General features: G+C 42.0%; 1 protein-coding gene across 1 annotated transcript in view; it reads right to left on the bottom strand.

Annotated features, from left to right (window-relative positions):
* Positions 1-988: 988 nt before the first annotated feature.
* Positions 989-19,678, bottom strand: part of ZC3H4 (zinc finger CCCH-type containing 4) — a 123,614-nt gene continuing 104,924 nt past the window's right edge. The window contains exons 12-13 of the mRNA XM_069207583.1: positions 11,754-11,965; positions 989-3,556 (exon numbers count right to left, since the gene is read on the bottom strand). Of these exons, the coding sequence (XP_069063684.1) occupies positions 2,088-3,556; positions 11,754-11,965 (1,681 nt within the window). The 3' untranslated portion in view covers positions 989-2,087. The remainder of the gene's footprint in view (positions 3,557-11,753; positions 11,966-19,678) is intronic.

The following is a 19,678-nucleotide window of genomic DNA, read 5'->3' as shown; positions in this document are numbered from 1 at the left end:
GCTTTTCACTATCAGGACATGTAAAACTTAAAAGTCTGTGTCCAACTTTTTGAATTACACTGTACCGTGCCCTCTGGGCTGTCTAGGGCATAACCTAGGGGAGACGTCAATGTATTAAAAAGGGAAGTTTGGGCCAGGTAAATGGCTTATTTTGCCAGGTCGAAATAGCACTTCAAAACTGCACACACACAGACTTCCATGACAGGCTTGATGCGTGTTTAAAGTGCTACTTAAGTGGGTGGCATAATCAGTGCAGCAGGCCCACTAATAGCATTTAATTTACAGGCCCAAAAGAACAGATAGTGGCACTTTACAAGGGACTTACAAGTAAATGAAAGATCACAATTAGGTACAAGCCAATCCTACCAAGTTTTAGGAAAAGAGCACAAGCACTTTAACACTAGTTAGCAGTGGTTACGTGTGCAGAGTCATAAGGCCAGCAAAAACAAAGTCATCAAAACAGGAGGTCTGAAGGCAAAATGTCAGGGGTAAAACCATGCCAAAGATGTCAGGACTAACACAAGTTAATGGCAACAATGGTGCAGGGTTATTAAAATCCCTTCTATTAGTACTGCCAATGGGAGATAAGCTAGTAAATGAGATAAGGTGACCCACGGTGTCTGCCTTGGAAGTGGGCTGTTGCCAAGAAGAGGACGCTCGCACTTCTCCAAAAACAATCTTTTGCATAAGCTTTTTTATGGTCTTGAATGCTGTGTTGTAACTGGTAAGAACATGTGAAGGTGGGAGATCACAACTACTAAGTAAATATATATGAGGACCAGGTTAAGATGAAATACCCAAGAAAAAGGAAAAGTGCACACTTAACCGTTATGGGCATATGAAATCCACAGTCAAAGAGCAAACTCCCATCAGTAATACACCACAGCGTGAGTAGAAAACATGTTTCTTTTGTTATTTTTCACTTCTGACAAAATTCTGGAAACCGTTGTTGTCCCTGTACAAACCAAACACCATGAGTACAGTTGACCAGTGTAATCGATGTTATGATTTATTTAGACACTACCTAAAATGAATATTTAAAACCATTTTGATTTTGTGTAAACAGCAGTACAAGAGGGGGCACAATATAACCGATTATGTATGCACATGGAAACCACAAGAACATTTTCACCACATTTTATCCATGGAAATCTGAACACTTATTTTTTAAAGGGTATGTGGGGGTAAGGTACAACTTAAAGAAGCATCTTACTAAATGACTTGTGAAGGACCCATTTGTGCGTACAAAATATTGAACTGCTCAATACTTATGCGGAAAGATAGAAGATTGGGAATATGGATTGTCTTCTAAAATACTTTTTTGGTATACTACATTCTGGTTAAGGAGGCAAATACTGTCTAAGAATTATAATGGAAATGGTTACACGAATTAAAGCCTTTTCTAGAGTTGCTCACTAAAAGGGAAAAAACTCCTCAAAATGAAAACACATAAGAAAAGAAAAATTGCATGATTGCAAAATACTAAGTTGTGTTTGCATTTTTCATGCTATTCTGGTCCTGGCCTTGACTGTAATTTTTATTTTTTTATTTAAAACAACCAATACAAATATTTTATCTTATATAAATATGAACACACTCTACCATTCAGCTCTTCTGGCAGCATTATATGCATATACACTGGATCAGACTTTTCATTTGTCATTCAATAAATCACTTTTTACCTTGTCCTGAGAATAGTGTTGAAAGAAGTAGCAGTTAAGGAGATAATCCCTTTAACAAAATAACGTGAGCCATGAAAAACAACGGAAAAAAACAAAAAAAGCACAGTTGCATACTCACATTGTGTTTTCTAGGATTAATTTCCGTTACACCTTTTCACAGAAAGGTTATAAAACAAATGTCTGGGTAGAAACAACACAGGTTACACTACACAAGGCTGCTTTGATTCTTTGTTAAAAACCGATTGTGAAATTATACCTTTACAGCACTGACAAGAAACTGTGGTTTTATATACAAGGAAGATATGGCGGTTAGATAACATGAGCAGTAATGAATAAAAAAAAACCGGATTACTAAATCTTTGTGCTGCTATTAAATACAGTACACATTGAATGTTCGCCAGTACACTACTGGCAAAAGGGGGAAGCTGTGGGGTCAAAGCCTTTAAAAACATCTTTCAAAGAACCAGCATCCAGTTCACCACCCTCCTGGGCAGGGCTATTCCCAGCATATGGGCTTCCTGGCCCAGGCTTAGTGGTCTGCTTAACCGAACCATACAGTGATACCGGGAGGTTATGAACTCCTGGCTGGCTGGTATCCTGCGATGATGCTGCAGTTTTTGGACGGGGCCTGTTATAACTGTTGTATCGGTCCGTTGGAGGTTCGGAAGTAGGTTTGTCAGCTTCAAGAGGCTCCAACGCTGACTTACGTGTGAAAAGTGGTTCTTTTTGTTTATTCGTACTTTTGTTATTGTCGAGCGCTTTTGATTGAGTACTTGATTCACTGGAAGACTCAGTGCTTTTGTTGTCCGCAGTCTGAGCCCTTGGATCATACAAACTAATGCCACTTAACACACTGTTCTGGCTGTTTCCTTTAGTAAGTCCACCAGCGGTCAGTATCCTTGGATCATAAGGAGCAATAGTAGGTACAATATCACTCGGTGGAACAAGTAGAAGGGCTGGCGTTGGGATAGGAGGTGGGGTGGGTTCAGCAGGTTTAACAACTCTCGGAGTTGGAATTTCAGAAGCTTTTTGTAACCTGGGATCAGTAAGTCCCTTTCGCATCCGAGGATCACTTGGTTTCTCACTCGGAGGTGGTGGTGTACTTGAAGCTGCATTTACAGTCTTTAATATTCTTGTCAACAATTCAAAGTCTGGGATGCTGCTGTTTGTAGCAGAAGTGTTCGATTCGGGCAGCCCACTTCGCTGTCTAGGGTCAGAAGGACCTGTGGTAGCTGGCCGATTAAGACGAGGATCAAGGGCAGGCAACGTCTGAAGTGCAGAAGGGATTGGGACAAATTCCTGTTTCGGAATAGGCAGTGGTATAAGATCCTCTGGATTCCAAAGAACTGTTCGGGCAAAATTGGGCTTGTTTAAGACTACGTCTTTTCTGATGTGGCTAAACTGCTGCAGTTGAGACCTTGGATCTCTTAAAACTTGGCCCGGCAGTAAGTCTAAGGGAATGTTGACAGCAGTGTCCCTTAAAGCTCTTTCTCCTTCTTCCTCTTCAGCCCCCGAAGCAGGCTTCTGACTGGCTGCAGTAACAGAATGGGGTATTTCCTGCTTTGATGAGGGAATGTGGCGTGCCAGTCTAGGGTCACTGGGTCCTGATTCCCCCATGTTGGACACTGTAGAAGTTTCAGAATTCCGAGCAAGACGGGGATCTCTGGAGAGGCGGGGATCAGTTGGTCGACTCACTGCTTGCTGAACTTTCTGCAGTCGAGGGTCACTCGAACTCTGGCCAGAGACGTTGTTTGCTTCTACAATGGAAGACTGTGTCGGGGGACGGTTTGATTGTTGTCTCAGGGTTTTTAATATTGAAGAAACGCTACTCCCACCTTCATCTTCATCACTTGAATACCAATTTCCAGTGTCACCTATAGAGAAGAAAGTTTAAAAGGTATTTAAATTTATCAGAAAAATCAAAACCATACTCCTATTTTTCCCTTCCATTTACTATCTAAAACAGCATACCCACTCTTTAGTTGATACCTTTTAACATTTTGAAAATAATCACCCTATGCCGCAAAATGACATCCAAAACATGAAAAACAGTTAAACTGAATTATTCCATGGTCTATGCTTTTCCTTCAATTTTTACAGATAATGGTGTTGCTAACTAGTGGACTTACTAAAACAGGCTCTGCGTGTAAACAAAAATTTCCAACTTTTTTTTAGATTTTGCAAATTGAGGTTTTTATAGACCTTCTCTACATGACTGTTTTTGAATAATGGGTGTGCAGTATTTATATTATTTCATGTGTGGAATGCTAGCGTGTCTGGTAGGCGTGCCACTTCAAGTGTGACTTGGAAATGTCTAGGAGGGAAACAAATGACAATTTACACAGTGCACAACGTAAACCTCTTGGTAAATGCTTTGAAATAGTTTGTTTACAAAAATTACCACAAATGCAAATGCCCCTCCTTTTTCTAAACTTTCAATAAAAGCAGGCTAACAGTATCTGAGAAATACTGCAACAAATTGAGAGGCAACGTCCCACAAGAAGCTTAAACTTTCACAAGTAATTCAATACGTTCAAAATTAAAGCTTCAGACATCTTGAGAAGATGTAATTAAAACTAAATTCTTTATTATTCTTCCAATTGTCTTTAGAAAATCCAGCCAAGCAGCCAACATTTTAATAGCTTCTCAATAAGTCTGAATGAACCTTTAATTTTGGAAGTGTTGAATTATTTGTGAAACACTGAATGGATTGTGAGATGTTGCCTCTCCATTTGTTGCAGTATTTTAAGGACTGGTGTGTGTGACTCGGGGAGGTGGACAACTCACTAACCAAAATGAAAGGGAGATTACAGGTAGTGCAGTGGAGTAGTCCCTAGCTGTCCAGTAAGTGTTCACTAAAAATTATCTGAGGGCATTTCAGCTTTTAGTGGGTACAACTGGTATAGAACAGAAAGAATTTAGAAAGAATTAGTAAATTATGCAGTCAACAAAGTGATCATATACCATGGGTTTTTTTAAACGTGGGATTTGTTGTTTTAACCACGATTTCTGTATAATTAACAGTTGGTTACTTGATGTTTTACAGCACATTGAATCTACTGCCACCACAACTGAATTAAGCATTGACAAAAGCAGTATGTCTGGAGAGGGTCACCACTCTTTTGGCAATTTTGTTTTGTCGTGGTTTTTGCAAAACATTATTGTTCAGGAAGCTGCCGAGCCCTCATCTATCTAAACAAAAACATTTGCTAGAAGCAAAAATGTTGTTTTGGTGTCAAAAAATCACATAGAACTCCCTCACACTGAGGGAACTACTTTGTGAGTTAATGTGCTCCTTGTGAAAGGGCAGCAAGCCGTAACTCTTAAAAAGACAGCCAAAACACAATGCATGCTGAAGTAAGTGAAAGAAATAATGTGAATGACAGAACAGCAGACTAATGGACAAAGTCTGGCAGAAAACCCTTACAGGTAACTATGTTTTGCACAAAATTTTAGTAAAATCAAAAGATCTTGGCTAACACAGACTTAAAAAGGGCAATTGCTCTGGCTTTGGCTGCCACCCGCTTGCCTTTAGGAAAGGGAAGGAAGGAAGAAAAGGAAAGAAAGAAAGAGGAAGGAAGGCAAGAAAGAAAGAGGAAGGAAAGAGGAAGGCAAGAAAGAGGAAGAAAGGAAGGCAGCAAGAAAATGAAAAGAGAAAGAAGGAAAGAAAGAAAAAAGGCAATGGCAAGAAATAAAGAAAGAAGAAAAGAGATGAAGGTAAGAAAAAGGGAAGAAAGAGGAAGGAAAAAAGAAAGAAAGAAGCGACAAACAAAAGAAGCAAAGAAACAAAAAGAAGGAAAGAGGAAGATAAATAAAAATAAGAGAAGAAATTAGAAAGATGAAGGCAAGAAAGAAAGAAAGAAGAAGAAATGACAGGGTTGCAAAGATAGAGCACCTTCATGAGCTTATAGTTAGAGTCCAGGTCAGCTGCTGGTTTGGTGTGAAAAAGCAGCCGCCAAATAAACAAAGTCACCTGAAAAGGGAATTATAACAGCACTGGCAGGAGACAGGAATTGATACCGCTGGCATGCGCCCTGTGCTTTCATCTTGTTGAAAGAGTCCTGCTATCACACCAGGCTCTACAAACAAAGGTGAAACGCGCGTCGGCACGATTATTGGCTGGACAAGCTCATTTGTTGTTTCTCTCTTTGGACCCCGCTCAACTTGTGCTGAGCTGATTTATGGATTTTCAAGATGATTCACATAAAGATGGATCTAGTAAACCATAAGCAACATTCAGGAAAGTAACAATGCTTTGACTGTATAAAAATAAGTGTAAATAACGGAACTTAGAAAATGTTTCTTGTGCAATATATTTATCATTGTTTTGTCATTTCTTTGCATGTGAGTAGATTTGCCAAGTTAATGTTTATTTATAGTTTAAGGATAGTAAGTCTGATGTGTGAGTGAGAAGTATGAGTGTATTAGTAGAGAGCATGGTCTTTAGGTCCTACTATTTCATGAATGTGTTAATAATATGATATTAAATATATTTCTGAATAAGAATAAAAATAATACATTTATATCACTACTTTGGTATTTATATTACTAATGGTTGACGTGTAGCTATATATTTTGGAGGGATTCCAGTTGGGGAACCTGGTTTGGAGGTGTTTTTTTTTTCTTTTCAGTTTTATTATTGTCCCTGCTCTGCTCCTTTATCAAATCCTATCAGGGCACCCTTTTTTGTTTTCAGTACGAAGCAGGCATGCTAAAATATCTGAATTACTTATTATTGTTCAGTCTTTTTTCAAATGACAGAAATTAGTGAGAGCCATGAGAAGGACAGTAAATAACTTCCTCAACATGCGTGCACCTTCCGAGGCAGAGTACCTGTGTTTCATATTGGTAGGATGCAGGAATCTGTTTCACCATGAGACACCCCCTTTTTGGATGTTGTCTGCTTTTGATTTTTCCTGTTGCTCCTTCCTAGGAAGGGGTTACATTGGATATTTAGCTAAAAAATATAAATGAATAAAAATACAACTTGCCTACCTTGCAGCTTCCTACTTCTAATGCACTTCGGACAATATTTTGGGTGCAAGGGGCAATATTCAGCAGGTGACTGATAAGGAAAGCCCTGCACCAAAGGCTTTCTTATAGTGAGACCCACTGCTTTTACAGTAGTTTGGTCTCCAATGCAAAGAGTGACATAGACAACTTTAAACTTCATGATGGGGGCGCAATATTTATGCCTCAGGTAATCAGGATTCAGTACTGGTTGTGACATCAAGTCAAAACCACTTATCAAGGGTGATCTCTATTGTTACAGGGCTTGTATATTCTTCCATTCAACAGATTCTCCCTTCAGCTGCAGACAACTGGTATCACCTTTTGGAGGCAAAGCCACGTCTCAAGAATTGTAAGCCTTCTGTACCAACCAAATCACCTTTGGTAAGGCTCTGGAGGAACCAAAGATAGGTACACTTGTTTTGGTAATAAGCCAAAAAGCATTGGCATGTCATCAGCCTGAAAAGATTTTGGCTGAATGTTTCAAGCAGCTTGATAGATACTTAGTCAAATCCTTTCAAATGGAGGTCAAACTTTGTCCCATCAAACTACCTTTTAATCAGTTAAAGTGCGCCTGGGATTGGGCATGAGTGTAATAATTTACCATAGGAGCCTAAATCCACTCCACTACTCACTCCCAAAAAGAAATTGAAAAGATGAGTTGAGGATAAGGATTTTTCTAAGTAACAAAAGCTGATATGAAGTCCTAGTTTAGACCCGGCTACCTTGTTTTTACAAATAAAATACCCTAGATAAGGTTTCAAAAGGGCAGAAAGTAAATGGAAAAAAATGCTCTTTCCATTAATTTATGTTTCTTCTTTTAGGTCACTAAGAACCTGCAATTGTTTCCATTTTCTCTGACACAAAGATGTACCTTCTACATTTGGTGCCACCTCTATCAGCTTTTACTACCATATCGAAGAGTTTAACGTTTCACACCTATTTACAGTATCACCTGAGAGCCATTTCAAACCGTCCAGGATTTTCAATCTTGACCAAAACAAAATAGGTAGCATTACCATCTTGGCTGATTTGCTAATTAATATAATTGACAACATCACACCACAGGAAGTGGTATCATAAGACATACTTTCCAGCACACATCACCAGCACTGACATCATATGAACTGACCTATAGAAATAGATCTATGACTATCAGTATGGCTGACATCCTATTAACTAACAACTGTAATGGTATTTAACAGAAGATAAGAACAAGTTATTTACCTCTGGTGACACTCTTTGAGGTGAATACTTGGTCTAACTGCAGATTCTTTACCTGAAGGATATCCCTAGGCGATAGACTGGATCCAGAGAATCTTTTGCAATGCTCCAGAGAGCCGATTGGAGGCACTAAGTGGGTCTGTGGTGACTCTGTTCTGGAAATTACGAGATGGAGTCATATATAAGCACAACCCAGCAGTTCCTCAATCTCTCCTTCAAAGATAGAGCAGTATGAAAAAATTGCAGACTGTCTGCCAAAGCTTTACTATGATGTCCAGGAGTCCAATGCACAGAATGAGGAGTTGGGAGAGCAGTGAGCAATCTGTGGTTATATAGAGTATCCACCAGAATCAGCACTAAAGATGATAAGACATTGTTTGTCTGATTTAATAGATACAATAGCTGAACCTCCTAACCTTGGAGGGTCTGAGTAGTATATTCAGGCCAGAAAGATTTGCAGGACCGAGTTGCCAACATGGCGCTCCAGTCAAACATGGCTGAAAAGGCAGCGAAGTTTTCCTGAAGATGTGTATTGATGCCCACGTTGCAACCTGGCCTATGTCCAAAACCAACTCTTCCTTTGCCAGTACCCACTATAGTGGCCTAGAACCTGAGGCCTTCTTAGACTGCGGGCAAGTTTGTTTGGCCTTGTCCCATAAAGCATGAGCATTCCTGCTCTGAAGGCACAACGCTTTCAAGGATCTTAAGGTCAAAGTAGCAGAAGAGAACAATCTCTTTCCGAAAGCTTCAATGTATTTTGATTCGGTCTCCGGTGTACTAGTCGGAAAGGAATTAGGAGTGACTTTACACCTAAATGCTGTGTGGTACAAGCATCGCTAAGTAGAGTGCCTTGATCAACATCAATGGGTGCAGACCTACTGCCTGGCAACAGGTCAAATGAACAGAAGGTCAGACTACAGCTTGAATTGAATTGCCACAAGGTTGTCCGTAAGAGCCTTGCTGAATAGTAATAATAGCTCAGTAGAAGTCAGACCTTGTTGAAGGAACTCAGTTAATACATTTGTCTTGCTTTCAAAATTAGGCAACTGTAAATCAAGAGTTTCTGCTTCCCTTCACACAACTACTGCAAAAGAGGCACTTTTTTTCATTGGTGGACTAGGTGGCAAGTCAATCTCAGTCTTTGGTGGTGCCCATTTGTAGATCCAGGTTGAGCCAATCAATATAGTTTTGGTGGGCTAGGGGTGGAAGGTTGGCCACCTTCTCGGCATCATCAGTGCCATGGGGAACATTTTGTATAACCTGAACTGTGTCAGAGGTGGATCCAAATAAGGCCTCCAACCTCTGATAGTAGTGGTGCTGAGACAGTGGTCAAGGGTTAGAAACTGATTTGTTTACCTCTTGTGATCTCATAACTCAAGTAGCCGATAGTAAACTAATGATGGCTCAGGGTCAGATACTGGCGTGAGGACCAGGTCTTGGGCAGGCAGAGTCTTCCTGTGGATCCTGGGGCTGGAGTGCAAGCACTAATAGGCGTCTGAATTGGCACGGGACACACTGGACCGTAACAACGTCATCCTCCGAAGACAAAATGCTCAGTGGAACGTTGCAGCCTTGAAGAAACTTGCAGCCTCAGTAGGGTTTCCTGTAATGCTCCAGTTAAAGCCCGTTGGGAAGAAATTAGTCTTAGAGCACAGAGGCTACAGTAGGGTCTTTTGGAGGGGCTGCAACTAAATACTGCCTACCCCCTACCTTTTTCTATCGCCCTTTAGTAGTCTTGGCTCTTCCTCTGATGAACTGAGAGGAAGTAGGGATGGCAGATTAAAAAGCGGAGTTATTCTCCAGAGGCAAGAAGCTGTATGGACTCAGTGATTACTGGTGTTAATGCCTCTTGGCTTTCGGTTTTCCACTTGTCTTCTCCTTAGGAGGTAACTGTGTTTGAAATCATTACTTTTTTGTGGAGAAGCCATTACTTGCATTATGTTTTTTAACACTGCTGGTTGGCAAAATGGGAACCCATGTGCAAATGTTGGTATGTGCTTGAATCCTGCTTCTTCTGTTTGGATACAATAAAAAGATTTTAACCTTAAAACTATCATGTTGTTAGTGGAAAAGGAGCAGCACACTATGGCAAAATATTATTTTTCCTGGATTTCCGAAAATCCTTGCACCAAGCTACAACCAGTGGCTGAAAATTGGTATTTACAATCTACTACTGGCTGAGTTCTAAATAACAATACTACTGGGATGCCTCTGTCTGCAAACTACATGGAAGCTGCGCCTGACAGGTATGAGCTCTTATTTTAGAACACCAAACAAAGATTTATTTTCTATGTATTAATAAAACTCAAACCAAATTGAGGCAGTGCGATTGCATTTACTGAAAACTAAGAGATGTTTTCGTGGCAGTTCAAGTTATTGGGGGATGACAAATAATATTTGCAATAGAAAAATTAAAAACGAATAAAATAAATAAATAACCACCATGTATATTTTCATAGAACAGTAAGGAGTATTCACAGTAGGCAGTTGTACTTTGAAGAGCCGGTACTGAAACCATTTTAGCTTTAAAGCACATCACAGGAAATATGATTCTTATTGGTGCAAATAAAAAGTACTATTGGCTTTGAATTATTTTAACACAAACACATAGTTTAAACTTACAAGAATGACCAAGAAATAAAAAAGGGCTAAAGAATGAAAAAAAAGCATTTGCAAGGTAAAGTACTGACCCTCCTGCCCTAGCATTGAATTGAATTTATTTAGGAGGATGTGTACATGTGATCAGGAAAACTACCATCTCTCACAGTACTAGATAGCAAATGGCTGAAGGAGGTTACATTGCTCAGTACTGTTTGTTGTGGTGGGCAGATATAAAATGTGAATGAAAACTGAACAGACAAATAGACGAAAAAGGCAGCCCCAAAGCCCCTGCAGTATTGTATGCATGCACACACTTTTATTATGATTTTCTTTATTACATAATTCTAGCGTGACACTTATTCGGTCTCTAGGACGCACCTAATAAATGGATTCTGCTTTTTCTCCACAAGAGTTAAATACAATTATATGCACTCTGAAAATATGCAGATTTCCAACAGGATTTTTACACTTGCCATTTGTTTGTAATTTAAAGTTACATTGATTCAAATCTAGAACAAACATTGTCAGAAGAAATAGGTCAGTCTTGCATTTTCAATTATAACCCAGGCCTACTGCTTTGAAAAAGTTACAGTGTGCCCTAACCTTGTATTTTGGCAGGAGCTGGGAAGCAGAAGCAGGGACTCTTATAAGCTGCCATGTGGCTTAATGTTGTTTCCAGGGAAGCCAAATGTTTTTTTTTAATAGGAACCATTAGAGAAACATTACACCAATGTATTTATTTTGTTGTAAAGTGAAACAATAGCAAAAAGGGGTTGTTTTGTGTACAATGCAAGTATTAATTAAAGAACTGAATGTAACAATAAGTGTATTGATTTGGAGTACTTTCAGGAAAAACTAGTCCCCAAAGCACTCTAATTTGACCGTTTCGTGGGTAGTGAAATAATACACTGAGCAGACAATAGCACACGGTGAGAGAGTACACTTCGCATTGCTGTAGAAATGACAGAGTTCCCAGTGAGGGTATGGTATTGGCTCAGGACTTGGCCCAGAGAATATTAGCAAATTTGCCACTCTCCCAATCAGATTCACAGCACTTCCTATAATATGAGAGGCAAGGAAAGGAAAATGTGATTTCACAAAGATTTATTAAAGAAAACACCTCTGTACGGTTGACCAAATTTGAGCCAAAACCTTTGAAGGCTGGAACTGACATAGTTTGAATTGAAAAAGCTCCAAGAAATTAAACAGCAGACTAAAAATAATGTTTATAAGTACCTGAATTTTCAGTTGCATTGGGATCCATTTCCATACCAGGTTCTTGGTAGAATTCAGTATAAAATTCCTGTCCAGGTGGACCAGGAGGCATCATTCCAGAGTCATCCGCTTCAAAGGGTGTCATAGGAGTACCAGAACCAGCTTCATGATGCATAGAGCCAGGAGGTGTCCCAGTAGGTCCAGGGAAGCGAGGAGGCTGTGAACCAGTTGGCCTGGAAGGAGGAAATTAAACAGACAACACATGTACATTATTACAGGTAGTGATAAAAAGAAAGAAGTGAACACATTTATGATAAAGGATCAAACATATATGCCTCCATAACGAGGTCCTATGATGTTTGGAGAAAAAGAGAAATCAGACTTAAGTGCAAAATATGAAGTCAGCAGAAATGGAAGAATGTACCTCCTGAGCAGGCATAGACCAGTACCTAGAATCCCAGCTTGTTCTCACTTCAAAACCACTATGTACTGCATTGTGATTGTACAACAGAACTTTTTTTTTTATGTTGTGCTGAGAAGTCTCCTTTAAGCTCTGCTCAAAAGTTTCTGTCAGAAGACCTGTTTCTACAGCTTTTTGATATTTCTAGCTACTCTGGTGACTCAAACTGGCTGCCATGTCTAAGACACCAAAGAAAGGTCTTTTCAGATCTTGTGCCTCATGTTTAAAGAAGAGATTATATGTGGAGGATCCACATGAGGAGTGTATTTACTGCCTGTACCCCAGCCACAAGACTAAGGACTGCAAAATCTGCAGGAAGTTTTCTACTAAGCCCCTGAAGGACAGGGAGGGTTGCCTTCTGTTGTGGCTACAAAGAGGTAAGACTGGACACTCTGCCTCTGATGAGGACAGTGCCTCTCTCTTCTTCTATTTCTGCTCCTAAAACACCTCCGAAAAGAAAACACGAGAGTTCTGAGGGACAAGAGCCATGTAGGAAAGTGGCGCAAAAGACACCAAAGGGTCATGGCTCTCCACAGAAGAAGAAACCGGGTACAGAATCCTTAAAAAAAGCGAAGAAAACTGCTTCAGAGCCGGCCACTCCTCCTTCTAAAGTGCTTCACAGATTTAAGAAGCCTAGCTCGGCACCATCGACGATGCCAACGTTGTTGATACCCTCGTTGATGACTGTATCATCGGTGACGCCGGTGGTGGTAACCATCTCCATGTCAACAGCAGCGGCTGCATCAACAACATTATCATCCTTGCCGACGGGGCGCCCCATCTCTTCAACGCATCTCTTGCCAACACTCCCGTCTACGACACCTCCGTTGACGATGATTTTGACGACGCCTCCGTCGACGAAGCTCTCATCAACGACAACTGGTTTCTTGTCTTCAACGCCAAGATTGCTTCCAACCAAAAGGCAAAGACCATCTACGTTACCTTTGGGTTAACCTGCGCAGCATACTCTGCTTAAAAGGCTCTCTAAACCTCGTTTAACACCTTCTATTACGTCACCAAGCAAAGTTTCAAGACTCTTGCCATCTAGGTTTTTAGATGGCGACGATGATGATGACTCAGATCAAGATACAATTATTTGAGTAGCTATAAGTCCTTCACAACTACACATAAAATGCCAGGAGTACTCGGACGGCGATTCATATTATGGCCAACAGTACTATGACCCAGTACCACAACAGCAGGGAACAGTATCTCTGCCCTCCGGTCTAGTGTCCGATCTCCAGGCTATGCTGGCGGACTACAGAGAACGCTTCTACCCTCAGCCGGGGAAAGATCCCACACCAGCAGTTTCTGCTTCAGCTACTCCGGGCACCTTTGCCAGTCTTTTTTACAACACCACAAGTTCCTCCTCAGGCTCCGCAGAGTCCTCAGGTCCAGGCCTCTTCTGATGAAGCGGCAGAGGAAGGGGAGGTTCTCTCTGACGAGGACAAATGGGATGAGTATGTGCTCCCAGGACCCCCTTCACCGGAGCCGTTAGCAGTCGAATCTCCTCCTGAGGATATTGGCTCTTTCCATAACCTCTTAGAGAAAGCTGCAATGAGGTTTGAGCTGCAGTTGCCATCTACGCAGCAGGCCTGTTCTCTGTATGATTTTAAAGAGCCGCACAGAAAATTGGTTAGGGCTTTCCCGATCATTGACCATGTCTGGAATCAAGGGCTTAAGATAATGAAAAACCCGGCGACAGTGCCAGCGGTGTTACCAAAGCTGGACAAGAAGTATAAGGCAACAGAGGACACTCCTGCGTGCCTGGTGGGTCACCCAAAACCAGACTCTGTGGTTTCCCAGGCTGCCCAGAGATGCGCCAAGAACCCTTCAGCACCTTTATCGGCTGTTCCTGATAAGGATGGAAGGCGCCTGGACAATATCGGGAAGAGGTTCTCTTCTATGTTGGCAATTGTGGTCCGTGCAGCAAATTCCTTGGCACTACTGGGCAGATACGACAGACAGCTGTGGTCTGACATCTCCCACTCTGTGGAGGATCTTTCAGATACCAACAAGTCGGATGCAAAAAAGATCATTATGGAGGGTCAACGAATATCTACAGAGGTGATTGACTGCCCCCTGGACATTGCGGCCATGGGATTTAGGCTTCTGGCTGGTTCAGCCGTCTTAAGGTGCCAGGGATGGCTCAAAGCCACTAATTTCAGGCCGGATGTCCAAACAAATATCTTGGCTCTCCTGTACGATGGCCAAGACCTCTTCGGCAAGCATGTCGACGATGCTCTTCAGGCGATTAAGGCTGATACTGATACTGCCAGGTCGTTGGGATCCTTACAGTACAAGCGCACTCCCTTTCAGGGAGACAGGGGTAGAGGCCACTCCTCCTTTCGAGGCAGCTACCAATCTTTTCGTTATCCAGCCTACTCCTCCCAGTATCAATCATCCAGACCCCAGTACCATCAAAGGCAGCCTCCGGCGGCAGCATACAGCAGACCTCCTCCTAGAGGAAGATCGGGACGACAGTCCAAGGACACCTCCTGTAGGGAATGACAGCCTCCAATGGCCGCTACCCCTCCCTTCTTGACTCGTCACCTAAGACATTGGAGGCAAATCACAAGCGACAAGTGGGTTCTGGATATCATAGCTCATGGCCACCTGCTAGAATTCACTTTCAGGCCTCCCGAAACTCCACCTTCCCAGGAGCGTCAACAACATCTACATCTTCTCCTCCTAGAGATAGAGGGCATGTTGTCCAAAGGGGCAATAGAGGTAGTATCCTCTTCGCAGCAAGGAAGAGGTTTATATTCTCGATTCTTCCCCATCAGAAAGACGTCCCGCTTGTAGAGGCCCATCCTGGATCCGAGGCAGCTCAACAAATATCTCAAAAAGCAATCCTTTCGTATGGTAACTTTGAAGGATGTACTACAGCTTCTCAACAGAGGCGATTTCATGGCTTCCCTAGATCTGCAGGATGCGTATTTCCATGTTCCCATTCAACCCAAGCACAGAAAATTTCTGAGATTCATGGTAGCCGGCCAGCACTTTCAATTCAGAGTGCTACCCTTCGGCCTCAAATCAGCCCCCTGGATTTTCACAAAGTGCTTAGCCCCAGAGGCTGCATTTCTGAGACGTCTCAGGCACCGGGTATTCCCATATCTGGATGATTGGTTACTAAAGGCTCTGAACATCTCTGTCCTACGTCACTCCCTCACAAACACTTTACGTCTCCAGCAACTAGGTCTCGCTCTCAACAGAGACAAGTCACAGCTTCAACCTCCCAGAAGGATAGTGTTTCTGGGTGCTATATTGGACAAGAATCTTGTAAAAGCCTTTCCTGTAGAAGAACGTCAACTCAGGCTTTTGATCCTGACAGACTCAGTTCGAAGAAAAAAGTCTCTTTCAGTTCGGAGGTTCAAATCATTACTGGGAATGATGTCCTCCTGTATCAGCCTAGTTCCGCACTGTCGTCTTTGAATGCACCCTCTTCAGGAAAAGCTTGACAAACAGTGGAAGCAGGCGCAAGGGTCCTTCTGGGACATCATTCACATAACACCAAGGATGGTCCACTCCCTCCCGTGGTGGTGATCAACGTCGGCAAACATTTCAGTAGGTCTGGAGCTCCTGAATCACATCCCTCCATTTACGATCATGACGGATGCTTCAATGGAACGTGGGGAGCATGTCTCAAAGATCTGCAAGTCAGTGGCAGATGGCCCAATTCTCATTCAAAGCTACACATCAACCTCCTCGAACTCGAAGCGGTGTACCTTGCAGTACAAGCTTTTCTACTGAGAATCCGAGGTTCGTCGGTGCTGGTCCGGATGGACAATACGACCACCATGCACTACATAAGCAAGCAAGGCGGAACTCGGTCTCACTTACTTTCCACAGAAGCTCAACTCGTCTGGACCTGGTGCATTCAGAATTCAGTGCACATACGGGCGGAACATCTCCTGGGAGTCAGCAACACCACAGCAGACTCACTAAGCAGGCTAAGCACATCTTCACATGAGTGGGAGCTGAACCAGACAACGCTAGATGCAGTCTTCCGCAGGTGGGGGACACCGAACCTGGACCTCTTCGTGACGTCCAGGGTTGTGGGGAAATGCCCTTTCAATAGCATGGTCAGGGATTTATTCTTACGCCTTTTCTCTGATACCCCTTCTTCCACGGGTCATCAGCAAGATCAAATCGGAGCCCTGCCAGATAATTCTAATTGCTGCAGCCTGGCCACGTCAACTGTGGTACACAGAGCTTCTGTTGCTGTCCTCGTGTCCTCTGATCAGGTTAGCTCCCATACCGGACCTGCTCACCATCAGCCAGGGCCAAGTGAGGCATCCGGATCCCAAGCATCTCAGATTATGTGCATGGCTCCTGAGTTCAATGAATTCGGCCATCTAAATATTCCCATTGACTGTCAAACTGTTTTAGCTAAAGCACGTACAGATAGCACCAATAAGACGTATACCTTAAAATGGAAACGGTTTTGTTTATGGTGTACTGCGAATAACATTCATCCGATTACATCTGCTCCAGAACAGGTTTTACTGTACCTTCTCCACCTGGCAAAGTCTGGTCTCGCCCATGCATCCATTAAGGTCCACTTAGCCGCTGTCTCCAGATATAGACTATCCAAAGGACCGTCACTTTGGTCTCATCGACTTATAAAGCAGTTTATGAAGGGGTTATTCCGATCCTTTCCTTCAGCCAAACCTCCTCCTCCATCTTGGCAACTGAATACAGTCCTGAGTCAGTTGATGAAGGAGCAATTCGAATCTTTTCATAAATCAGACATTAGGTATATTACCTGGAAGGTAGCGCTCCTATTAGCGTTAACATCCGCTCGCAGAGTAAGTGAGATTCAAGCCTTTACCACCCAAGAGCCTTTCATGAGATTTACGGATGACACAGTCATCCTACGGACAAACCCGAAATTTATCCCAAAAGTGCCAACTGATTGCCACATTAACGAGCCAGTAGTCCTAAAGACTTTCTTTCCACGGCCCCAGATTGGGGAAGAAAGAATGCTGCGTTCCTTGGACGTCAAACAATGCCTTAGGTTTTATCTGCAGCGGACATCCTCAATCAGAAAGTCCAGTCAGCTGTTTGTGGCATTTAGTGCGCCAAGGAGAGGGCTTTCTGTTTCTAAACAAACCATCTCTAGATGGATTTCTAGTGCCATAGCCTTTTGCCACCAGAAAGCTGGTCGATTGCTGGACACTAAAGTTCGTGCACATTCTACCCGAGCAGTGTCCACTTCTCTGGGGTATCCCTTCCAGACATCTGTAGTGCAGCCACGTGGAGGACAACACATGCCTTCACAAAGCATTACTGCCTGGATGTTGGGACGCTCCATGATGCAGCGGTGGGTCAAGCAGTTCTTATACAATTGTTCAGATAAGGTGAGCTGTTCGTTTCCTTCAATCCGCTTCAGATTTAATCACACTTTCTGGTTATTAACGTACCTTTCTTATATATTCATATATATTTTAAAGCGTTATTTTATTGCTTTGCATGTAACTGTCTAATGACACTGTTTTATAATGATTGAGATAGACAGTATTTCTTGATACAGAAAATGTGTTACTTATTGCTTGCTACTCTTATTCAAGCATGTGAATCTATGAAAGTTGGACACTTTCATAGATTCACAAGCGGCCCACCCGCCTCCCCAGAGGAGCTCACCTTCTCTCTTATCAGTGTGCTGGGTTATTTCAGCACTTGTGCTCGGAAAATCTGAGGGAAGGCAACTCCTCACAGGAGGTTCTAGAGGGGTGAGGCAATCTGATTGGTTCAAGTTTGAGTTTGGGTTTATTTTACAAAACAACTATGATGAGTTATTGTATTGAGACCTAGTTCATGTATTGTGTGCATACATCTTCAGGCCTGGTTTTATATTCCACCGGGGACTCCCATCTCGACGACAGGGAAGTATTCAAGCATGTGAATCTATGAAAGTGTCCAATACTGGAGTAAGTGGAATTCCTATAGCCCGATGTCCAGGACATATTGTTAGGGATAAGGGACAACATGTTTTCATGGTTCTTTAGTCCTTGGGACAAATAGGCTCAACCCCAAGTAGCACAAACCCTTCCTGGGGTTACATGGAAGGGAACTGTCTATAGTTCTGGTAATATTTGTGTCCATATTCTAATGCTGTTCGAACTTGCATCTATGTTTCATTAAAGCAAAGCATTAATTATCATGGGCGAGCAATCTAAATAAACATTGTAAGGTCAAGCTGCACTACTGACATTGGTTTCAGTAAACAAAATGTGTGTACATACGTTTGAAAAGTTTAATAATATGAGACTAAGTATAATGCTCCCAGAATGCTTTCTGATTAGATACAAATATTTGCAGAACCCTGTACGCAAGATTGATGATTCTTTGATTTCAAAATGAAATGTTTAGGAAAAAAGCTAACAGGAAAAAAATGTTTTGCTAAATTACTATAAAATGTTAGGTACTATTTCTTTTAGCAACATTTATTACACCGTGTTGATGCATCCTAGTACTTCCATAAAATATTCATAATGAAAAATCCGTGTAACCATTTAGCCAGGCCCTCACCATTGCAACAAACATTGGCAAAAAGCAAAAAAAGAAAACATTTTGGTCTCAAAAAGCACACTTTGCCACAGTAGTTCCTGGCACTGAACCAAACTACTTTATGCACGAATATACTCCTCCTTGTGGGAAAACAGAATGCTATCACGCACGCTAAAGCCAGCTGATAGATGCTAGAGAAATAGAATTTTAATAAAATGTCTTGGGTAACGCCAGACCTTACTGGGGGCCCAATTCTTAAAGACAGTCAGAAAAGTGCACCCATGGTATATGTCTTTGCATTTGTGGCCTACAAGAATTTACAGAAGTAGATCAGGAAATTGTACTCATAGAACATATTTGCGAACTGTATTTTAGGAGAAGCAAATATGGATGTATATATGTGCTCATGCAAAAATCTATTGAGCCTGTACAAGTTTACTTTCCCTCCTACCACTTATTTCCCTAACCTTGGAAGAACTTCTACTTCTCCCCTTGTCAGGAATACATTTCCAACCTTCTCTGGTATGGGAAAAGATTAGGTTCAAATCCTTAAATCATGCATTTTTGTAGGTTTGCATAGCCTCAAAGGCATTCCAGCCCTGGAACTATTGCTTACTGCTTTCGCCAGCCCTAGTAGGTAGATCTGCGGAAAGGTGAAATTGCTAGTATTCAAGCAGTGCTATAGTACTAGCCCTGGCATAATCTGAGAGTCTGTTATCAGAGGTCTTACTTAATAAGATTGCTGCCATACTTTATCACCACACTACATGGCACCAAAGGGACAAGAAGATTTTTTTTTACAGGACAAGCAGATTTATGAAGCAACCTGTCCCATGAACAAGTAGACATTTTAGTAAATTCCACACCTCAGCATCACATCTGCTGGTTGAAGACGGTCTAGTGCTAAATGGAAGATGGTGGACGGTACCTGCTCACAGGCCGCCGAGTCCATCTGCTAAGGTGGTGACAGTTG

Source organism: Pleurodeles waltl, chromosome 9, assembly GCF_031143425.1.
Source record: "Pleurodeles waltl isolate 20211129_DDA chromosome 9, aPleWal1.hap1.20221129, whole genome shotgun sequence".
In the NCBI taxonomy this organism is placed as follows: Eukaryota; Metazoa; Chordata; class Amphibia; order Caudata; family Salamandridae; genus Pleurodeles; species Pleurodeles waltl.
This window is presented reverse-complemented; position numbering and strand designations above follow the sequence as displayed.